At 38.3% G+C, this 22,115-nt stretch overlaps 1 protein-coding gene and 1 pseudogene across 1 annotated transcript; one reads left to right on the forward strand and one right to left on the reverse strand.

The window, feature by feature from the left end:
• Positions 1-4,725: 4,725 nt before the first annotated feature.
• LOC149827873 (ribosomal RNA small subunit methyltransferase, mitochondrial pseudogene) lies at positions 4,726-8,006 on the forward strand (annotated as a pseudogene).
• A 1,736-nt stretch (positions 8,007-9,742) lies between these two features.
• On the reverse strand, positions 9,743-19,741 carry LOC149827874 (cytochrome P450 90D2-like). The gene is made up of 9 exons (XM_090018587.1): positions 19,545-19,741; positions 16,707-17,031; positions 15,559-15,708; positions 14,896-15,192; positions 13,452-13,541; positions 12,357-12,435; positions 11,578-11,684; positions 10,043-10,167; positions 9,743-9,866 (listed from the first exon to the last, which is right to left on the reverse strand). Exons 1-9 carry the CDS (start codon positions 19,739-19,741, stop codon positions 9,743-9,745), a joined length of 1,494 nt encoding a protein of 497 aa, XP_089874713.1.
• Positions 19,742-22,115: the final 2,374 nt, after the last annotated feature.

Here is a 22,115-nt window from a genome sequence, read left to right on the forward strand (position 1 = left end):
TCAAGGATGAGCAAAGGTCTATGCAACATTTGATGGAGCACGATAAGGGATACATCTTCACATTCAAATGCATGCATTTTTATAGCTTTTTGACATAATTGCCCATGCTTAGGACTAGAAATTTCACAACAAAGAATTGAGGTCAAAAATATAATTTTAAGTTTTGGAGTGCAATTTTGGATTTGGATCTCAAAGGGAATCCAATTGGTCCAACCCACGGCCCAAGACCCAAATTCATCTGGATTGGATCCAAGGTATTATGAATTGAATATGGAATCCATAAGTCAACCCATCCAATAAATCTGAAAATCCTAAATTGCCTTTTTTCACATGGCTAAGGTGGCAAGCATGACTTACCAATTGTTGAAAAGTTAGGCAAATAAGGAAGGAGAGGGGGGCAAGATTTTCAAAGTCTCCCCTTCCCTCTCCATCCTAGTCTCAAGAAAAGACAGAAGGAAGGAGGGGGGGGCATGGATTTCAAAATTGCCCCCTCCCTTTTAGAAGTTATGAAGAATAAGAAAAAAAAGAAAGGAAAATTTTGAAAAGTCAAAAATTTCTTATTTCTCTTTTTTGCTCTTTCTTCCTTTCCTTTTCACGCAGGATTTAGAAGGGGCAAGGGGTGGACTAGATCCACAAAAACAGCCCCTTCTAAATAAAAGCCTCATAAAAAGAGAAAGCTTTCATTCTCTCCTCTTATAAATAGCAATATGTTAAAGTACTGTTTGTTTGCAAAATCAGTATTTGTTAGGAATTGTTTAATGAATTCCTTCTTTATAGTTATATAGTCTTTTTAATAAATTTCTTCAATGTCTTATATCTTCTATGTATATCTTAGGTAGTTCGTGATGAATATTTATAAACTAAAATCGAATCGTCACAACAGAAAGCCCTTCAAACCCCCATCCCCAACCCCAAGCAAGGAAACAATTATGGTGCTGAGGTATTTGTAAATGTCTCGAGTCATGTTTATGTATTTATATTCAATTTCAAATAGCGGTTTGATGAGAACATGTTTGTCAGGAAAGTCTAAAAGTGCAAGAGGAAAAAAACAAGTCGAATAAGTATGAATTTTACGAAGATACTTTGATGGCAAGTGACATAAGTGTCAGGTTGAAACATTTGTTTGTTTGCTCTTTTGTTATGTTTGTGTATATACTCAAATGAATCTAACATGAATGTACCATATATGTAACATTTAGCAAGATTCATCGAAAGACTAAAAAAAGTTCACATCCGAGACATAAAAAAAGGGGATAATATGCCAAGGACTATTTACCTTACCCATTTATTTCTTTATGAGTCTGAAAACTGATTTTTCTATTGTTTTACTATCAACTAATAAAAACTAACTTGTAGACATCGACTAGTCACAATAAATACTCACAACTAAAAGGCAACAAAAGAGGGTTGTTGGATGCTTGGATGTTAACAACATGACCTATGTTTGGTTTGAAGCTGACAAGGTATCCATTAGACAATATTGTGTATGTAGCAAACATAAATTTGGGGTACCTAAAGCAACTTTAAACTCGATTCATGTTGTAGGTCTTATTTCCTGTCAACTGGGGCAACAAGCACTGGGTTTTTTAGGAAATAGATTTGAAGGCGAAGAAGTTCAAATCGTACAATTCAATTCCTAGCACAACTTGTGCACATAAGAATATCTATATCATAGTAAGTTAGGATTACTTATTTAAACATGATCTTATTGCTCTCTCATACTCAATAGGTTTAATGTTTTGTTGCAGGGTAAATTTTTTATAGTGTGGATGGGCTACGATTGTTACTTCGAGTGGATGGTTTTTCTTATCAAGAAAATGCGTAATTACTTTGCTTATATGTTTGTTAATTGAATTAATGTTTTGTACATGTAGTTGACTTGGAATATGATTGCTACAAGTATAATTTGGTATATTTGTCATTTTGTACATGCAATACTTGAGAAGAAACATGGAATTAACCGTCACCTAGGTACGTGTTTATGTCATTATTTATGATATTTATGAGAGTTAAGCTATATTAGTTGATTGTTAATAATCTTTTTTTCGGAATGATGTCATAAACCGTAGGAATCACATGATCTCATTCTATCAGAAAATGAGGAAGGTTGTTGTCAAGGAAACAAAGAACAAAAAATACTGCAACAGAAAACAACAAAGACAAAAAAATGGAGGTTGTAGAGATGGATGTTGCAAAGACTGAGGTTGCAGAGATGAATGATCTGAAACTACGAAAAATTATAGAAACTATATTTTAATTAATATTCTAATTTTATTAATTATATTGTTTAATTGGGGCAAAGCTTATAGTTTATTAAATTTTTTATGTTTAATGAGTTTAAGTTTGTTAAACTTTATGAATTGTCAAACTTAAAGATGCACGTTATGAGTTTCATCATTATTGGTTAAATATGTATGTTGAATTATAATAGGTAAATTATAACAAAAAATAATGGATTTGTAATTTTAGGAAACTCTGCAAATAATTATTGCGAACAATAACCAAGAGTTGTGTTTTTTTGAAATTTTGCAACAAATAATAAGAAAATATGTAATATTCTTATAAAATATGCAATTTTACTCTGTTATTAGTAATATATTTGCATCTCTCTACACAATTAGATCTGTGATCTTCTTATAAAATATATGATTTTACTCTGTTATTTGCAAAATTACGATTAAAGGTGGTTCGCATAAGTTATATTTGCACGCTTCATGAGGACCACAAAAAATAAAGTGTGAATATACATTTAAGTGAGGGTTTCTTTAAGGAAGTTCACACGATATCTAATGATCTTCTTATAAAATATGTGTTTTTACTCCATTATTTGCGAAGTTACGATTAAAAGAGGTTCACATAAGTTATATTTGTGCGTTCCGTGAAGATCGTAAAAACAATATGCGAATATATATTTAAGTGAGAGTTATAGAAAGACGGTTCGCACGGTATCCAATGATCTTCTTATAAAATATGCAATTTTATTCTATTATTAGTAACATATTTGCGTCTCTCTGCACAATTAGATATGTGATTTTCTTATAAAAATATGTGATTTTACTTAGTTATCTGCTTATATATTGCATTAATTCAAAAACTAAAGGTACAAGTGATTGCATTCATTTTATTTATTAAAAAAATGAACATGCTCATATATTGCATTCATTCTATTCATTCAAAATTGAATATGCCCATACATTATATTCATTTTATTTACTCAAAAAATAGACTGCCTCATACATTGCATTTATTTAAAAAAACAAACATACTCATATATTTTATTCATTAAAAAATATGTCTTGTTCATCCATTGCATTCATTCCTTTACATTGAATGATCAACTGCAATTGTTATTCATCTATTACTTTTCTATCCCAATCATACCATATGATCCAACTCTAACTTTCTAAACGTCTTGTGTGAATCCATAGACCGAGATCCACATCGCTGGCCTTCCTTTGGAGTATAAGCCGAGCGTACTGTATGTGTGACACCAAAATCATGTAACACTTGTGATTTTTAAAATAATAATAATAATAATAATAATAATATAGTTTTGGACCTAGGTTGGATCCGACCGAATTCGAGTTCAGCTCCACCCACCCCACCGGAAGTGGCATTTTGAACATGAGCGTTTTTTCTCGTGCTGACATCGTGGCCCTCCTCGTCTCGCAACTCACCCCCGAGCCCCGCTGCGCAACCCCGACCCCTCGCCTGCGTCTGAGTCTCCCAACTCCTCGGCCTCCACAGGGGAGCTTTCTGGTCATCCTCCCGTCCCCCTCTCTCGCTCGTCGGTGCGACACCGGACCTCTCGTCGGTGCACGACCCCCCGCCGGGATCTCCTCTCACCGGTGCACGACCCCCTCCTCACGCCGGAGCAACCCGAACCCGGAACACCCCCCCCCCCTCAAGTACGAATCTCTCCCTCTCTCTTTCGCTGGTTGCCGGCAGGAGGGCGCCGCCCTCCTGCCCTCTCTCTCTCGTCTCTCGGTTAGCACTCAGCAGGAGGGTGCCGCCCTTCCTGCCCTCTCTCTCGTCTCTCTGGGTTACGAGAGGCTCATAAGAGCCCTCTCTCTTCCCTCTGTTAGCAGGCAGGGGCGCCGCCCCTCCTACCGTTTCTCTTCCCTTCGTTGGGTAGGGGCGCCGCCCCTCCTACACTCTTCTTTCCTCCGTTATGAGCCAACATGTTGGATTCAATTATGAAAGTCTAAAAATCATAGATTTTATTATGAATATGAATCTTAAATTAGATCCAAATACCAAAACAATAAAACAAATAAGCAACAACTCATTGGAAGAAGAGAGGCTCATCGGAGGGAGGCTTGCCTGAGGGACGCTCGTCAGGTGCTGAAAGAGAGTGAGGGGGAGGAATAACAAGAGTTAGGGCAGCAAGAAAAAGAGGGGTCGGGGTGAATTACCCAGCCTGTTTTTTTTATTTTTTTTATTTCAACATTTCCCTCTTTCATGTTCTCGGCCTAACAAGGGTGAAACGATGAAACACCGTTTCAGAGACGTGCATCCAACATACTTGTTAGGGAGGGCGTGATTTGTGACGGCGGCGTCCCAAATCACGCCCCGAACAAGCCAAGGACCACCAGGCTGGACCCTTGTAAGCAATTCACGTCCTTCTGAAGGAGAGGCGGAGGAGAGGAAGAGCGGGAATGTTTCTTCGACGGATGGTGTCATTTTTCGGCGTCGGAGCAGGGCTCCAACGGCTCTCTGAGACCTATGTCGAAGGGCGGTCGTCGTTCTCCGTTCTCCGGAAAGAACCGAAAGGACGCTGGAGAAGATAATGAAGGAGGAAGAGAGGGGCGCGTTATCTACACCAGAGCAGAGGGCAGCACCTTCTCACCAACCCACGAGTCCTGGTCGCCATCGTCAGGAAATCCGACGTCGGGCCTTCCGACACCGTGCTAGAGATCGGCCCTGGCACCAGAAACCTGATGCTCAAGCTCCTCGAGAAGGCCCGCCACGTCGTCGCCGTCGAGATCAATAAGCGGATGGTCGAGATCCTCCGCACTCTGGTTGCGAATTCCGGGCTAGAGGACCGGATTACAGTAAGAGGGGTTTCATTGTGTTGTGTTTTGGTGGTCGCGTTTTGGAAATTTGATGTGTGCGTCAAAGTGTTTGACGAAACGCTCCAGTGAAGAGTTGGTGGATTTTGCATGTTTTTGGTGGGATTGGCGTGTCCTTCATTGGTGTTTTTCTTGATCTTGGTTGCAAGAGATTGTTGGTTTTGGGGTGTTTGGAGGAGATACAAGGAAAGACTCACATCACGATTTTTTGATCTTTTTATGCTGTTGATTGTTTAGTAGCCAAAACGTGAAAAACCACTAATTTATGCAATTTGATTGTTTGTTGAGAAGAATACATGTTGGGCTCCTTGTTATTGTTTCGAATGGAGCGAGTACGATACTTTTTTGACTGATGGAAAGAATAGTAAGAGTTCAAAGTGACCCACACGAAGTGTTTGTGGAAATGACAGGCGGAAGGTACTCTTTGTGGATTTTTTCAAAGACCCAAGTGGGAACATCTACTATCTTTATTGTGAAAATTGAAACTTGCACACAATAACTGTTTGTTGGAATGTCTTTAAGCGTTCTTAGGCTTTCTGTGCAGATTCAATTTTCACTCTCTTTTTTTCCCACTGACAATTTAATCTGCAGATTGAAGTTTGATGGAGATGTGAAGGTAAAATTTTGATGCATACTATCTGAAAATGGTTGCTATTTGAATGATTTAAGGAGGATAGGGGGCAATTGTTCATTGAAAACAAAAAAAAACAAATAAATAAAAATTAAGGCAGTGGGCAGAAAATGGCCAGAATGGAAAAAATGAAAAAAATAGAAATCGACCATTTTCTGGCCACCCACCGGCCAGGAAATGGCTGGCGGAGTTAAAAATCGAAATGAAAAAAAAACCAAAACAAAATCTCCGGCCATTTTACGATTATTAAAGAAAAGGCACGTTTCCTGCCTGGCACCAGCCCGAAAATGGCTGGACCAGTACTGTGCCCGTCGGGTGGTACCAATCCGGCCAATTTCTGACCGGTGCTCGACCGGAAATGGCAGGACTGAACTCTGTTGGGAGTGAGCTCCCAAGGTGACACCCCTATGAGGGGCTGTTGTGGTTGGGTGCAAGGTTGTTAAATGCGATGAGGCGAAGCGAGGCGTTGAGCCTGCGCTTCGCCTCTGAGGCGTACGCCTCTCACAACTGGTATGGAAGTGAAGCGGTGGGAGGGGAGGCAGGGAGCGGCAGAGGAGCAGTTGGCCGGCACGTGGCGGTGGATCCACCGGCACTTGGGGTTAGCACAGCCGACGAATCGGGCGGAGGAGGAAGACTTGGAGATGAAGGAGGGGGGTCTGGAGGTTGATGAGGGGCAATTTGCGCATCACAGCACGCCTCAGTACCTTGAGCGTGCGCCTCGCCTCTGAGGCGTACGCCTCTCACAACACTGGTTGGGTGAACCCCTCTGATAAACTGGGTTTTCAATCCAGGGGGGAGGTTTTTTCAGTCAGGTTTTTGACAAAACCTGGATATGAACCAGGTTTTGGGGTCATCCAAATGGTGCCAAAACCTGGTTTTTGCCCCAAAACTGGGTCTACCCAACACCCAGTTTTAACTGGGTTTTGCGTGTCATCCATACAGTACCTAAGTGATTGTTATACGATGGTTGCATGTATCTTATAATATAAGAATGTATTTTCCTAATGACCAAGAATGATGAGAATATCATAATAATATTTTTTTTCAACCATTGTTTTCTTCTTTTTCTCAATGTAGCCATAACCTCCAAAGAACGACAATTCCTCTATATTTGCGGAGACGTGTTTAACTGGCCTGCTGTCACCGGGATGGTTTCATAGAGATTGTTCAGTTATCCTTGTAGTTGGTATATGTCACTTTATATCAATTAAAGGGCCTAGAGGCCATTATTCTTATCGAGGCATTTTGTCATTTATTCTATAGTTTTTTGTGTTTTCATCTCCTTGTATTCCTTCGTATATAGGAAGTTGGCTTAACTGGTTCATGCAGAGTTCTGTTCCATATTCTTCTTTGCAAATTGTAATTATTCTCACAAAAACTAAATAATTTCTAGGAGTCTCTACCCAAGTTTTTCTATTCAAAGAGTAGGGGGAGAATTATTGAAACACCAACAAGTTTGACAGTTTATATGATTTGTGAACGTTCAAGGAAAAAAAATCAAAGATTTTTTTGTGAAGAATTTATATTTGAAATTTGTTATGAAATGAAGTTAGAAATTTATGCATGAATGAGTGTGAAAACTAGATCTTTTGGGATAATTTAGAAAGCTGGATGGAGATGCCAATTACTTTTGATGTATTCCTGAAGGCATCTAATGATGTATTTCTGGTAAATTTTGAAGAAATTCTTTTCTTTTTCTTTTTTCTTTCCTTCTTCTTTCCTTGTCTCTCATGCTAGCTACTTATTAGGCGCTTTGTTCAAAACTTTGAGAATATTATATTTTAGGTGATCTGTGGAGATGCATTAAAGACCCAATTTTCGTATTTTGACCTTTGTGTTGACAAATGACAACATCCCATACGGCATCTCTTCACCCTTAATTGTGAAGATGCTGTTTGCACTTGCAACTTCCAGAGTGCCACTGCTTCTGCAGAAGGAAAAGCGTCAGATTGCCAATCCAGAAAACCCATAGTTCAATCACCTGGCAGTGAATGTAAAGCTGGTGGCTGATGTTCAATTCTTGATGGATATCAGCAAGGACTTTGTTCCATGACCAAAAGTTGACTCATCACTTATAAGGATCGAACCAAAGCCAGAGATTCCACCAGTGGAATTGGAAGATTGGTGCACGTTCATACGCACATGTTTCAGCAAAAAGAACAAAGAACAAAACTCTTGGAGCGATATTCAAGCAGAAGAAGGTGATAGAACTTATGATAAGGGTGGTCAGGGAGGGCAGGAACTGTGGAGTTGGAGGGAGGGCAAGGGGGCTGATGACAATGATGATGATAATATTGACATAGATAATGATGAAGAATTGGAGGAGGAAGATGGTGGCAGTACTAATAGTAGTTCAGAATTGGGTTTGTTCAAAGATGGCAGTTACTGTCTCTGCTTTCTGTATTCAATGAAGCTGGGGTTTATTTTTGTGATTAGTATTTTTACTCATTTTTCATTCAAGCGTTTGATTTCTTTGAGGGAACAAGGAGTTGCAGAAATGACATCCGAATACATAACTGGATCAACAGTGCTACACTATCTTAAATCTTAACCCAAGGATTTGCAGAAATGTTTGAGAGGGCAAGGATTTGCAGAAATGAGGTCTGAATATGATAACTGGATTGGTAGAGTTACTAGAGTTACAGCATCTTAAATCTTAACCCAAGGATTTGCAGAAATGTTTGTATGAGACCAGGTTTAACCCAAGATTCTCAGGTTTGCATCCGATGGGGAGCTATGCTGCATTTGCCATCTAAAAGAAGAGAAGGATTTGTGAAGATTGTGAAATTAGTAGTCTGGTAGATCAGTGATCACCCATGCTCTGACTTATACGTGATCAATTATGGTTTCGTGTTCATCTTCAATGATGTAAATCATGTTCACACTCCTGTACGTTTTTGGAGCACATTGTACCTGTGGTCACATCTTCCAGATTTTGGTGCTAGAGATGCTCTATGCTGACACAATCTAGATTCCTGTCTTCTTCAGGCCATAGTGAGTGTAAATATAATTGTATGAGACCAGGTTGACTAATCTTGTGCCTGCTTTTTATTGTGCAGAAAACATGACTGTTTTAGTATGTTTTAATGGATGATCTTAAATTTTTATATAAGAGTGGTCCAATAAATTTCCGCATAATTTTCATTATCTTGTTAAAAATTTGTTGTCACTCACAGCAGCTCTCTCTCTCTCTCTCTCGATATATATATATATATATATATATATATATATATATATATATATATATATATATATATATATATATATATAGTATACAAACATGAGAATTATTACTTTTGTTTAGTAACCAATGCTTAAGTTGATTCCACCTAGTTATTGACAGGAAAGGTCTCGCTGCAATTGCACATACATGATGTATTTTCCTATATGGCACTTCATTCAAAAAGTGAAAATATCAGAATAAATAATAAATGGAAATAAAATTTAAATACTTTCAGAACTTTTGAGATTGTCTTTAGAAAAACTGCTTGTATTATATCATCGGAAGTAGAACTCTCACCAATTAAACTGCAGGATCAATATTTGCATACATGATATAAATCAAGGAAAACATTTTGTGTAATTGCACTTGTTTTGTTCTGTTTACGTTCCTTGACCAATTCGTAAGGTGGTGGGAGGGGCAATCACACACACATATGCATACATGCATAAAATACATAGATAAACACACACATACACATGTGCAGCCCTCTACATTTTTATTTTATCCAAATTAAGCTACTTTTAGTTCACGCGGTCTTCTTAACAATAATAAATTTCTCATTTATTATTATTATTATTATTATTTTTTCTGTATAAACCTCATGGGCGACTGGGCGAGCTGATTTCAGTTTAGATCTGTTTACCACAGAAGAATGGTCCATGGGCTGTTCGGTACTAACCCTTCTTCTATGACACGCAAACATACACTTAAAAGCAGCATATACCAGGGTATTTCATTTATGCTCTTAGAATTATAATTTTATCTCATTTTAACATGATTGAGTTTCATCTGTAAGATCAAGCCATTATGGTAAATTTACAGGTCGACGAGGCTTTGGTCAACAGCAGAAAGGTCGGAGATGGGCTTCACAATGACAGGTAGCCCTCTCTTCATTCTGACTGTAGGAAAGTTGATGATCTGATCCTCCTCTGCAACCCAGCTGCATGAGAGAAACATGTCAAAACGGTGCCTAAAAAAACTGAGAGCTAGTTTTAAATTACAGAAGTAGCCTCAATTCATAAACATACATGCAACATTGCAACTCCAAGAAATTTTTTTTTTTCAATCCCTTTTTTCGTCTTTCAAAATTTAAGTAGAAAAGCAAGGGGGTGTTACCTGAAGCTTGTAATGAAATGATGAAGGAAAATGGAGGCTTCAAGTCTAGAAAGGTCAAGGCCAGGGCAGAGCCTGTGCCCCCCACCAAAAGGAGTAAAATAGTTGCACCCACTCATCTCTCTTCTCTGCATTGTTCACAAACATATCACAACCAATAGGAATGATAGAATACTCCCGGAGCACCTACTCCCAGCTAATAGAAGCTTTAGATTTTAAAATTTTATGAACTTTTTTTGTTGATCAAACCCTAAAGACACGATCTATAAGCATTAATTAGTAGAAAACAAGTTTTGGATCATGTGACAAAAGGTACTCTCTCTCTCTCTCTCTCTCTCTCTCTCTCTCTCTCTCTCTCTCTCTCTCTCTGTATATATATAAAGTCTGGTGGGGATGTGGTTTTGATTTAATTCATTAGAAATCAACCCTTGGATCATGTTTTTACGATAAAAATGTCTTATCAAGTTGTAAAAATTTGGTGCATTTACAGCCGTTGATTTTTTAACCACCAAGAAAACCTTCATACACACCAGATTCTGGAGATTTGAAAGTGGATCCCCAATAAACAAACCATGTAGATCATAACTGTAAGGTTAGATTCAATTAAAAAGACAGACAACAAGATATTGCTCTTTTCAGCTCATTGATACCGTAGGCACATGAACGCTATATATATAATATTATTAATATTTGATAATAGGTGCTAACTCTATAAAACTGATCATGTTCTCACATAAAAAACATGATTTTTAAAATCATAAAATTTTGGAGCATTATGAGCCACTGTTTTTTTTATAAGAATTGCTGCATTGATTTTTTAAGCTTTTGAAAAATCTACTTGAACATTACAATGGCAAGGCCCAAACATATTTTAACTAAATAAAAGCATATCTCTAGGGTTTGATCTAAAAAAAAATAAAAAAATGATGTTTTAAAAGAGGATGTCATGTAGACATGAGCAAACATTATTCACTGACACATACACATTCTCGGCTCATTCTTGTAGTGAGCCAGCTTAACAAATAGTGTTCAAGCTTGGCTCATTCTTGTAGTGAACCAGGCCAAGTTTAAGCTCATGGTAATCCCGGCTGATTAATAAAAACTTACATTATTTAAAATAAAAAATGGAATCAAAACCTACTGAGCCATACTCAAACTGGCTCATTTACAAAGTAAACACATTATTTCAAAGCTATAAGCAATAGGATTTGAACTCTATACATGCTGCCTGCAGTGCAAGCCAAACACTTCAATAATCCAACTCTTTAATATAAAAAATATGTAAATATATTTATTGCTAGTTAACAACTCTATACGAGCAGAGCCGAGCACTTATTGCTCGCATTCGGATTGCTGAGCCTATTTCATGAGTTTCAACAAGCTCTTTACGAGCTGAGCCACCGGCGGCTCATCTCGTTTCACAGCCCAAACTAATGACCCATCTGAGAAGGTTAGAAGATAACATCATAATTCCAGAAACTAATAATAATAAGATTTAATTTTTAATTATCGCCCACGTCTGTGTTTCTAAAACTTACTTGCCACCTCCATGGATCAAACTGATAAGGGTTGTCATAGTTCTCTTCATCCAAATGAATACTTCTAAAAGAAGCCAATACACGCCATCCCTTTGGGATAAGGTTACCTGCAAAAACACACATTAAACCAAACAGTCAATAAATGAAACTAGAACTCAATTAACCACAGAGTTTTACGCTGCCAGGACAGTGATCATAAGTACGGTAGGAAGAGCCACCACGGCTAGGTCTCTGATCCTTAGGGTAGTTTCTTCGTGTAAATATAAAAAAATAATTATTTGAAAATAAAATAAGTGTCACTATAAAGGATTTTATGATACATGATCAAATGTGAAGATAAAGATTTTACGATACATGATCAAATGTGAAGATAATATCTTTTATCAAAACGGTCATCCTTGTTATCGATATTCAAGGGTTAGATGTGAAGGATATCATTGACTATCAAATGAGATAACGTTATCAAGGATCAAATGAGTTCTCAATATCGATAATCAAGGATCAAATGAGTTCTCAATATCGATAATCAAGGATACGGTTATCCATATTATCGACATTCAAGAAAGATAACGATGAGTAGTGCATTTTTGTGGTAAACGTTTTTTCTTCTTTCTAAGTTGTGTACTATATATATATATATATATATATATATATATATATTGTACCCAGCTAATTAGTACTGTTCAATAATACAATAATTTTTTCTTGTATTCTCAATCTTATTTTCCTTAACATTATTAAAGAAAAAAAAGATGACATTTAGCAATTAACAATCCAACCTTTGATCTCCACATCATTCAAAGCCTTCCTCATAACTCCATTTATTATGTTTCCCATCCTCAATGTTTCACTAATCACCTGTCCAAGTAAATAAAATGAATATTAACAAACTAGAGACATTATAGAGATGAAGAGAAAAAACTGACACTCCATTTTACCTGAATTCTACAATCAGTAGCATTGAAAAGGTTTGAGGTTGAGATGGATCCGGGTTCAACCTTCATGGACCCTTGGCCGACCCCGGCTCTAGATTCTAACCTAATATGGTAAATGTCAACCATGCACCACCAGAATATCCCACCTTAAAGAGTTAAGGTCAATGGCCATCGAGAGATCCAGTGGGCATGAACTCAAAGATTGGTCCATAGCCCTTTAACATCCCATGGGCTGGTGTAATAAAAAAAACATTTATGCTTGCCCATGGGCTGGACTAATTCCGGAGGAAGCATAAAATGGTCTATTCCCATGTGGCCTGGGTGTTAGCCTGTCCAATGAGATTGGACCTAGCTTGGGATCTAACTCACCCCAAGACCAAACCATTTTGGTTCTTGGATCATATCTGGATCAAGAATGGCTGAGCCAAGGTACTTGAGCAACTTTGGAGTTTGGATCCTTCTCTATCGACTTGATTTGATTGGATCGAGCCTATTGATCAAATCTATTAGACTTGATTCGATTGGATCAAGCCTATTGATCAAATCTATAGGTGTAAATAGATTGGATCCAACTCATTCACAGGCAAAGTACTCATGCACATATCAATGCTGGATATAAGTAGACACAGATAATGACATGGATCTGCAACATGTTCAGAAAATAAGTAAAACTTACGGAATCAGATTCATTCTAGTGGGTTTTGTGTGGTGTGCTTCGTCGGTGTAGGACTGGGCTTAGACGCAGGCCGTCCTTTTGACTAGGCCATGGCTGATTGATGGGCCATATGCCGATCCAGATATAAGAAAAAGGCTGAGTTGGGACGGCCTGGCCCTGGCCCCTTGCCCATATCTAGTTTCAAACTTCATACGTACACATGTAGCCAACTACTTGGAAGGCTAACCCAGGAAACTGAATCAAGAAAGTTGGTGCACACTTACATTCTGAGTAAAAGGCAAGGACATGTAGTCAGTCCAACACAACTGTTCACCGTTTTGGGACTTCAACCTCTTTAATCTCAGATTTTCTTCCTGCAGAGAATGAAACAAATTTTCCTGACTGAAGTAAACAAGGGGCATCAATGGATTGAGTTTGGATTGGATATCCATTCAACTTTTAACCATTTATCTCGATATCGTAAACCCCCCTCGGCATCCGGCTAAGTAAATGGTCGGATCCGGTCTAAGGTTTCCATATCCAGATACAAATAAAAATAAAATCTGATTACGTTTAAAATGCAGTCCTAGCTAGTGTTTGACAATTGGGTAGACTCATTCAACTTGGATATAGCTCAAACAAGACCTGATTTTAAGAACTTAGCAGCCATGTCAAGTCTTGAATGGCTCTCAGCATAGTCAATTGAAACGTGTACCCTGCCAGGTCGGGACAGGGTTTGGCCGGTGACGCTCAGTGTGTTTGGTACTACGGTCGACTGTGTAAACATGAATTCTCATTGTAGAATTCAGGAGAAACAACAAAGGTGGGAGTTTTGTAGAACAAGACATAGCCAAAAAAATAAACTGTAGGGCCTAGTGAGAATTCTCATTCACAGGGAAATTCTCACCTAAGCATCCAAACACACGCTAGCGGATCACACACTGTGGCATGGACATTGACTTGGCTTAGTTAAGTGCTCAGTCCACACACTTACCCTAGAAATGTCAAAGGGTTGGGTTTGTCTTAGGTACTTGACTTGAACCTGGACATCCGGGTATATGGGCATAAAAAAAGGCTGACCTGAATGTCATTCAGGTAGACCCAAACCCGATTGAAGTACTATACGGGTCGGGTTTGGGCGATATACATTTTTGCCAGATATCAAACCTAACCCAGGTAACATGTGGGTTTGGTTTGGTGTATGATTTTTGCAGGATATCTGACATGATCAGCGTTTCTTCATATATTTTAATGTAAAAAAATTTAAGTATCTTCTAATCAATTATGTAGGATTCCATTTTCTCAACCCAACATGATGCAGACCTCAACCCCAACTTAAGTGCTTGCTACATGGGCAGGTTAGGGTGAACACTGATGGGTCGGACCCTACCAGTTGACAGCCCTCACTCACCCTATCATCATTTTTTTTAGATAGGCCAAGGGAAAAACCCCTCATCGCCACTGCACATTGGCTGGCCTTCGGCTGGTAAAGCCCATGGAAGAAGTCCCTGCTAACCGGGGGGAGTACACCCAACTTTGACCTTGGGATAGTGGAGGTCACCTGTAGGTTTCGAACTTGTGATGTCCAGTCAACTTGTTGACATGCACAAGTCGCCCCTACCAGATGGGCGGAGCCCTTGTGAGACCCTGTCATGATAAGCAAATATACCCTATGCAACCTGCTTTTATGTGTGTGTGTGTGTGTGTGTGAGAGAGAGAGAGAGATACGAGCAGTTGTTGTAGAGCCAAGGGGCAGTCGCTAAGGTACTTGACAGCAAGTGTCATGAGGATGGGGACGGAGTCTTCACCAGGTATCATCATCTCTATGATATTCTCTGATAAGAAATCCAATGACAACCTTTCCTCTTCTTTTTCTTCTAGTTCTTCTCCTTGTCCTCCATTACAACTAGAATGAGAAGTCACCTCATTGAGTAGCACATCTATGACATCCAATACTTCACCACTTCTCTTCTCCATCTTCTCTTTGATGATCTTGTTCACCATTGCTAACATTCTCTTCTTGGCCTTACCATAGCACAACAAAAACGAAAAAAGAAAGTCAAGATTTTTATTATTTGTTAATAAGATGCCACAAATATCGTTATTGGGATATTGCTATAAATTAAAAGCATTTGTTTTTTGGAAAAAATCTATGACAATTCTTGGAATATCTTTTTTTTTTTATAGTCCAGGAGAAAAACCTCCCATCACCAATCACACATTGGCTGGTCTCCGGTTGATAAAACCCTTTGGGACCCTTCTGCCCACCTGGAGTACACCCAGCTTTCACCTTGCCGCATGGGACACCACTTATGGGTTTAGAACTTGTGACACCCCATCAACTTGGTGATAAATATATGAGAGAGAGAGAGAGAGAGAGAGAGAGACTACCTGGAGGGACTTGTGCAGCCTGGTCCCAGGAAGGTTGATGGGTAGACAGATCAAACCGGCGATGAACTCCTTGAAATGCCTCCTCAACCCCTCCACCTCATCCTTCCCTTCCACGCTCATCAGTGCCTTCACCAACACCCTGAACGTTATCTGTTTACATGCCATGCAAGATTAGCAAGAGAAGGATATCCAAATGGACCTGATGATGTTTTTTTTTCAAACCCAAATCCAACAAAGTTGTGACCTAATGTACCTTTGTACATGCAAACTTAGACCTGATGGGGTTTTTAAACTTTATAGTTTATCTGATAACTACTTTCAGGTTTTTAAACTTTATAGTTTATTTTCAACTTAAATGTATCATATAATGTTTACAAACCTGACAAGTTAAGGCAATTGGATCCACTTGGCTGGGTAATGGTCAGAGCCCTGCTGAATCAGAGCCAAGTCGGGCTTGAACCAGCTGGACCGACTTAAGCCCTAGGTCTCCACAATGATGCACCAGAAGGTGACCCACCTTGCGTTTGTGTGGACATGCAAGTCATGGATCCAAGCACTAAAATCCTACCAACTGCTCGTCCTTCCAAAAAATGACAATCACGTCCCTCGCACCAAACCAGTCACCTCAAAATGTGCAAGGCTAGCTTGGGGCTCAGCTTGTTTAGTAGGAGCAGCTAGTGCACGTCACCTTGTGTTGGGACGTTGCAGGTTCAAAACCCAATGGTATAGTATAACTGGTAAGGGTCTGCCTAACCCCAGCTTTACATTTCAAAAAAAAAAGAAAAAAAAAGAAATCTGCAAGGCTAGCAGTTGGGCATGTGATTTGCAAACAATCAAGCGTGCCAACAATGTCACATAGACACATTATGGAGGCTCACCGACACGACACGACACGTATCATACACTACTTTCATATTGTTTTAATATTAATTTAATTACTAAATATATTGCATATATTGAAACATCAAAATATATAAAAAGAATAAAAAAAATCGTATTCTAGTGTACTAGTTTTTAAAAAAAATCGTGTCGCGTGCTTGCCCGTGTCCTTGTGACATATGTTGGCAAATGCCTAACATGTCATCAAATGCCCAAGATATACCATAGGAAAGTTAAAAAGACTAGAAAATAAATTGAAAGAAACCCACATTTTTGGTCTCATCTTGGATGTAAACCAACTGGCCATCTTTCCAATCACCCATCGCTACCTTCACGTACTTCTCAATGTCTTGTGTGATCTGAGCCTTCAATGAATGTGATTTGAAGAACCCACCGATCAATCCATGGATCTTCTTCTGCAGATTGCCGTTCATCTGCAGGATTGAAGCCTTCCCCAGCAGCTCTGTAACAGTCTTTGGGTAGAATGGGATGAAGGTCTTGCCATCATTCTGCAGTATTGCCTTGTTCACCTCCACATCTGTAGACACTATTGTGGGGCTCCCCAGAATGTTGGTCTTGAACACCTTCCCATATCTGAAAATGGTTCAGCAGGTATAGTCAGCTCGACTAGGTCTCTTACTCTCAGATGGTTTCTCCATTCCTCATGAAAAAGGAAAAGCTTGGCTGATTCTTGTGGTGAGCTGAGTTGAGTTCTAGCTTATAACAAGTCCAAGCTAAACAAGTAGAGATACAGCTTACTTGCTTACAAAAAATCACATTGTTTTAGAGCTGAAAGTAATAGAATTACAGAAAAAATGAACCGTTCATGGTTGTAACTTGTAAGTAATAAAATCTTATCTCTAAACCTTTTGTTTGGCTTGCTGAGACAGTTTTAAAAGATGAAGAAGCCCCTTATAAGCCAAACATGCACGGAGTCACAAGCATCTCGGCTTGTTTCCCAGCTTGAGGCCGAGTGATTGATTCTATTGCTCGCTTCTCATGACAAAATGATGATGAAAAACAATAAGGGGTCTTTTGTTTCACCCAATTTGCACTTGAAAATAGAGGCTTACATATGAAACCCTCCACATTTCATATGAAGGTGAAACAAACAGGCCCCAAAATAATGGGGTTTCTATTTTAAGTTTGACCATGCATTTACTGTGAATGAATTTACATATGCATTTTTTCACACATGGGAGCCCTTTCCATCATGAGATGCCTTTCTCATGGAATCTTTTCATATTGGTGGGAATCAAACCAACAACCCCTAACAAAGAAATTACAACAAAATAGACGGATCAGGTGATATTCAAAATCACCACCACACATCCCACACGGAAGCATGTCTGTACCATGGCACGAAAATGACCTTGAGAGGAGCCCAAAAGAACTTCCCATGGTGATGCCTTAATGAGGGTCGATATTGAAAAAATCACCATTGGTGGAAATTTTCAATATCACCTGATCTCAACCCCTGATATGAAGCCATTGAATGAAAAAAGGAAATGGAGATTGTGATGCGTTTTTCTAGTGAAAACTAATACGAAAGATAAAAATGGACAAGTTGGTATTGACATAAAGAATGTAAAATGGAAAGTTTCTTCGGTCAAAATGACATGACACGATAATCCCGGTCAAATCATTATGAAAAAATTTAAAGGAAAAAGAAGCTGAAGATGATGGATGGTGATGGTATTGTTTATTATGAATATTTTTTGTGCTTTCTTACTGTTGATGAATGGTTTCACGTTGTTCCTATGTGAGGACAGTTACAGAGAAATGAACAACAATTAAGTACTGTCTCTTCACAGAAAAGTACCTCATCATTGCCTATGGCTGTGGAGTGAAACTAAACAGTATCAATGCAAAATCACGAAACAAACAAACCAGAAAGGATGAAAAAAGTCGGATAAAAAAAATAAATAAAATGGAAAAAAGGCCTTCTGAATCTGTGGTCTTTGGAATTCTCAGTCAACATTCTGTGTGTTGTGAATGTCATGTCAATAGCAAATCCCTGAACCCCCGGGATGTCAAACCCAAGTGCTTTGTCTATTAGTGCCCTCAGAATTTCCAACCTGTTTATGAGACAGATCCTTCTTGCTATTCGTTCAATAGATTTCCAATTAGGATTGACAAGATCACCAAATCTTTCTCTCTGTTCATCCCTCAAGTTCAATTAATATTGACTATTGACAAGGTCGCCCAATCTCAAGACTGTTGTATGTGAGAGTATGAAAAAAAACAAAAGCTTTGTGTAGGCCAACATGACTGAAATCTGGGCAAGTAACTCGGCTAAGATGCTAGAAGGGAACTGTAGTTTCATCCTATTCCTATGGGCAGGCATAGTCTGTTCCATCTTTTATGGTCACTGGATGCATTGAAATCCAAGATTGAAAGTTTGGAGCAGGTCAAAAGAAGGGCTCATTCATTAAAAAAAGCAAAAGATAAATTTTAGTCTTGATGCTTTTCTTTTCACCGTTCTCTCTAAAACTATGCTCCCCATACATGTGCATGTGAGATCCAGACAGATGAAAATAAAACCTCTTAGGACCCTATATATATATATATATATATATATATAGAGAGAGAGAGAGAGAGAGAGAGAGAGAAATATGCTACCACACCAAGAACCAAGAAAAATTGATGTTCAATTTGAAATCTTCAAGAAACAAAATAATTCTTCAAATATTTTGTTTTTCTCTTCATCAAATCTAAGATAGCAGGGTAAAGATGCATGTAAAGATGAAATAAAGAACAAGCCAAAAAAACGCAAATAGTTTGTATCTTATTTCGAAAAAAAGGCATCCCTACAAAAGGCTATACACTTTTTGTGGATCAAAAAGTTCATCTTTTCTCCAAAAAAAAACCTGACAAATTTCTTTTTTGTCTACTACCCAAAATCTTTCATCAAAATGGCAACAAAATACAAACGGGGACCATGGTAGTCAAAACAGAATCTATTCCACACAAACACTGAAATGATTAAATTCACTATTCCTCACCAAACTCAACCACCATAACAATTACTAACAGTAGAAACAATAACAACAGCTACCATGATATGATATGATGATGGTGATGGTGATGGGGTTGTTTGTCCTTACAGTGCACGTCGCTTCATCATGAAATCCTCAGGGTGGGAAGAGTAGCCATGGGAGATGAAGTCAAGGGTCTCCCCAATAATAGGCCAACCAAACCTCCCCTTGGGGACCCTACCCTTGCCATCCTTTCTCTTCCAAGAGTACCACCACCATGATGATGAAACCACCAAAACAGCAATACACAGCAACCACTTCACCATCCTTTCCCTTCTCCTCCCTCTCCAGCACCTTCTTTCAGAAACTCTCCCTCTCTCTGTATCTGATTCTGATAAAAAGAGAGAGAGAGTATGCAGACTTTGGATTTCGGGTTTACATGCACAGCTACAAGTCAGAGGCAACAGATGGGGAGGCTGCAGATTCTCTATAGGGGGGCTCTCTACTACGTGCTAAATATAGTAGAGGAGGCAGCAGGGAGAGGATTGTGGGTAGCCCAAATTTACACAACACATTAATGTGGAGGTGTCTCACCAAGTGACACGGTTATGCGGTTTGTCTCGCCATTTACTGCCTAACAAGCCTAGGAAAGTAGGAATACAGTCCCTTGAACAATTATATTTATTTTTATATATGTGTATACTCAATGGAAATTAATGAAAAGGGAAGAGAAAAGAAGTTGGTCTTTTATGTCCTTGGTTTATTCCAAATATGGCGTTTCATATCCCTCATTGTATTTGTTAAGATGAAATGGTGAACCTTACTTTCCCTTGAAAGTGATGCCCAAGGAGGGAAAGTAACTCCCCATGGGAAACGCCTGAACTCAATTTAACAGGAAAGATGCTATTTTGCATTTAGTGCATGCATAGTGATAAATATCGAAGATAGTTTGAAAATATCTTTGAAAATTGCGGTGTATTATCTTACCGTTTTAACCTTTAAAATATGGCGATTTTTTACAAAACCTACATATCATGTTTTTATCACTATATTTAAGTTCTTATCGCGATATTTAAAACAAAAAAGAGACCCTTGCTTTAAATTCATTTTAAATGCATTGAACAACATTATTTTCAACTGAATAAATTCTCATTAAACTATCTTTTAATTCATCTCTCTATCTCTCTCATTTAAGATGAATAAAACTTCCTCTCATCCACCAAAAACATAAAATGAAGTTTCTCGACAAGTCAGCTTTGATAAGTGTTGATAATAGAAAACAGTTTCTAAAATCTATCTTGAAAATTAAATGCTTTAAATGCGTTGAGAATAGGAAAGGTCTCCTAAAGTCTAACGTATAAATGAAACCCATATTTTTAAATTTTAATGATTTTATTTAGAAGTTTCAGTTTTGAAAAAGACCTTAAACCCATATCATTTTCTAAAAAAAAATTATTTTGCACCATATTTATTAAATATTAATTAATTTGTTTTAGCCGATATTTTCCCCAAAAAAACTCAAGATAAATAAAAGTTTTCAAAATATCATGAGAAAAATCTTGGCGATAACTTGTCGTCTTAAACTTTTGTCACTATGATTCTATGAATACAAGGGCCCCGTGACATATTTTATGGAGATGTTTGTTTCAATCCTCTTGGGAAAGTGGCTTTCTTTCCTAAGAAAAGGGCTTCTTTCATAGGCAATAGCATGAAACAAACACGGGTCAACTCAAGTTAGAGTTGATAACGTTGAGTTAAAAAGAAGGATATTTGGTTTTGGTGTCAGTCATTATGCCATAATGAGTAGAAATTGCTATTTTTCATGATTATTTGTAATTTTTTTGGGAGATCAGTCAGACCCATAATATGTGATTTATATGGTCTTTTTTTCATCTAGGAAACCAGTTATAGATTGTGTAATTACAATGTGAGAGGGTTTTAATCTGATGTTTGTTTAATCAGGTGCCGTCTGATTGGTGGGACACAAGAGTCCTCTGGACTGCTGTGTCCCGAAACACGTGGGGCCCGCTGCCACCATCAAACATCTGACAAAAACAGCTCCGCCAGAATGTGATGCACGTGTAGGGATGGCAGTGGACCAGTGTGGGGAATGGGGGCACTGCCCGTTTAGACCAGGGGATTTAGGACATAAAATGGGGATCGGGGATGGACTTACTCTTACCCCCTCCCCGTCTTGTCCCTGATCTTTGTTAAGGAAATTACTATTATACCCTTATATTATAAAATCTTAAATATATTCTTAACCTAACATAAAATCCTTTCTTGAATCTCTTAACTCTCTTTCGTCTGACTATCTGTGCGAACTCCCATTTCCCTCATCTCCTTTCTCCAAAAATCAACGGCTTGCAATATGTGATACTTTTCTGGGTTATAAATCATGTTTTTTCATTAAAAAAAATGATCCAAAAGCCAATTCTCATAGTTTTCAACATGTTGAATCCATCCACGAGGTCGGCGTTTGTATGTAAGGGGGCCATTATCAAATGTATTCCACATATATAAAGTTAATGTACATTTTGTTTTTTTCAATTTTAAGAGAAAACCGTAGAATGCCATTGCGGTTGAAGTGAAAGTTTTATAAGACGACTATTAGGCCTGTTTTACTATATGGTACGGAATGTTGGGCTGCCAAGAGACATCATATTCAAAAAATGAGTGTAGCTTAGATGCGTATGCTGA

Source organism: Nuphar pumila, chromosome 10, assembly GCF_984573655.1.
Source record: "Nuphar pumila chromosome 10, dmNupPumi1.hap1.1, whole genome shotgun sequence".
NCBI lineage: Eukaryota > Viridiplantae > Streptophyta > Magnoliopsida > Nymphaeales > Nymphaeaceae > Nuphar > Nuphar pumila.

Bases quoted from the DNA above. Each gene is read 5' to 3' on its own strand.
- LOC149827874 (XM_090018587.1), bottom strand. From the start codon at position 19,741: ATGGTGAAGTGGTTGCTGTGTATTGCTGTTTTGGTGGTTTCATCATCA. The intron at 17,032-19,544 runs GTAAGGACAAAC...AACCATTTTCAG, and splicing joins ATGATGAAGCGACGTGCACT to ATATGGGAAGGTGTTCAAGA. The intron at 11,685-12,356 runs GTTGGATTGTTA...GTGTTTTTGCAG, and splicing joins GAATGATGTGGAGATCAAAG to GTAACCTTATCCCAAAGGGA.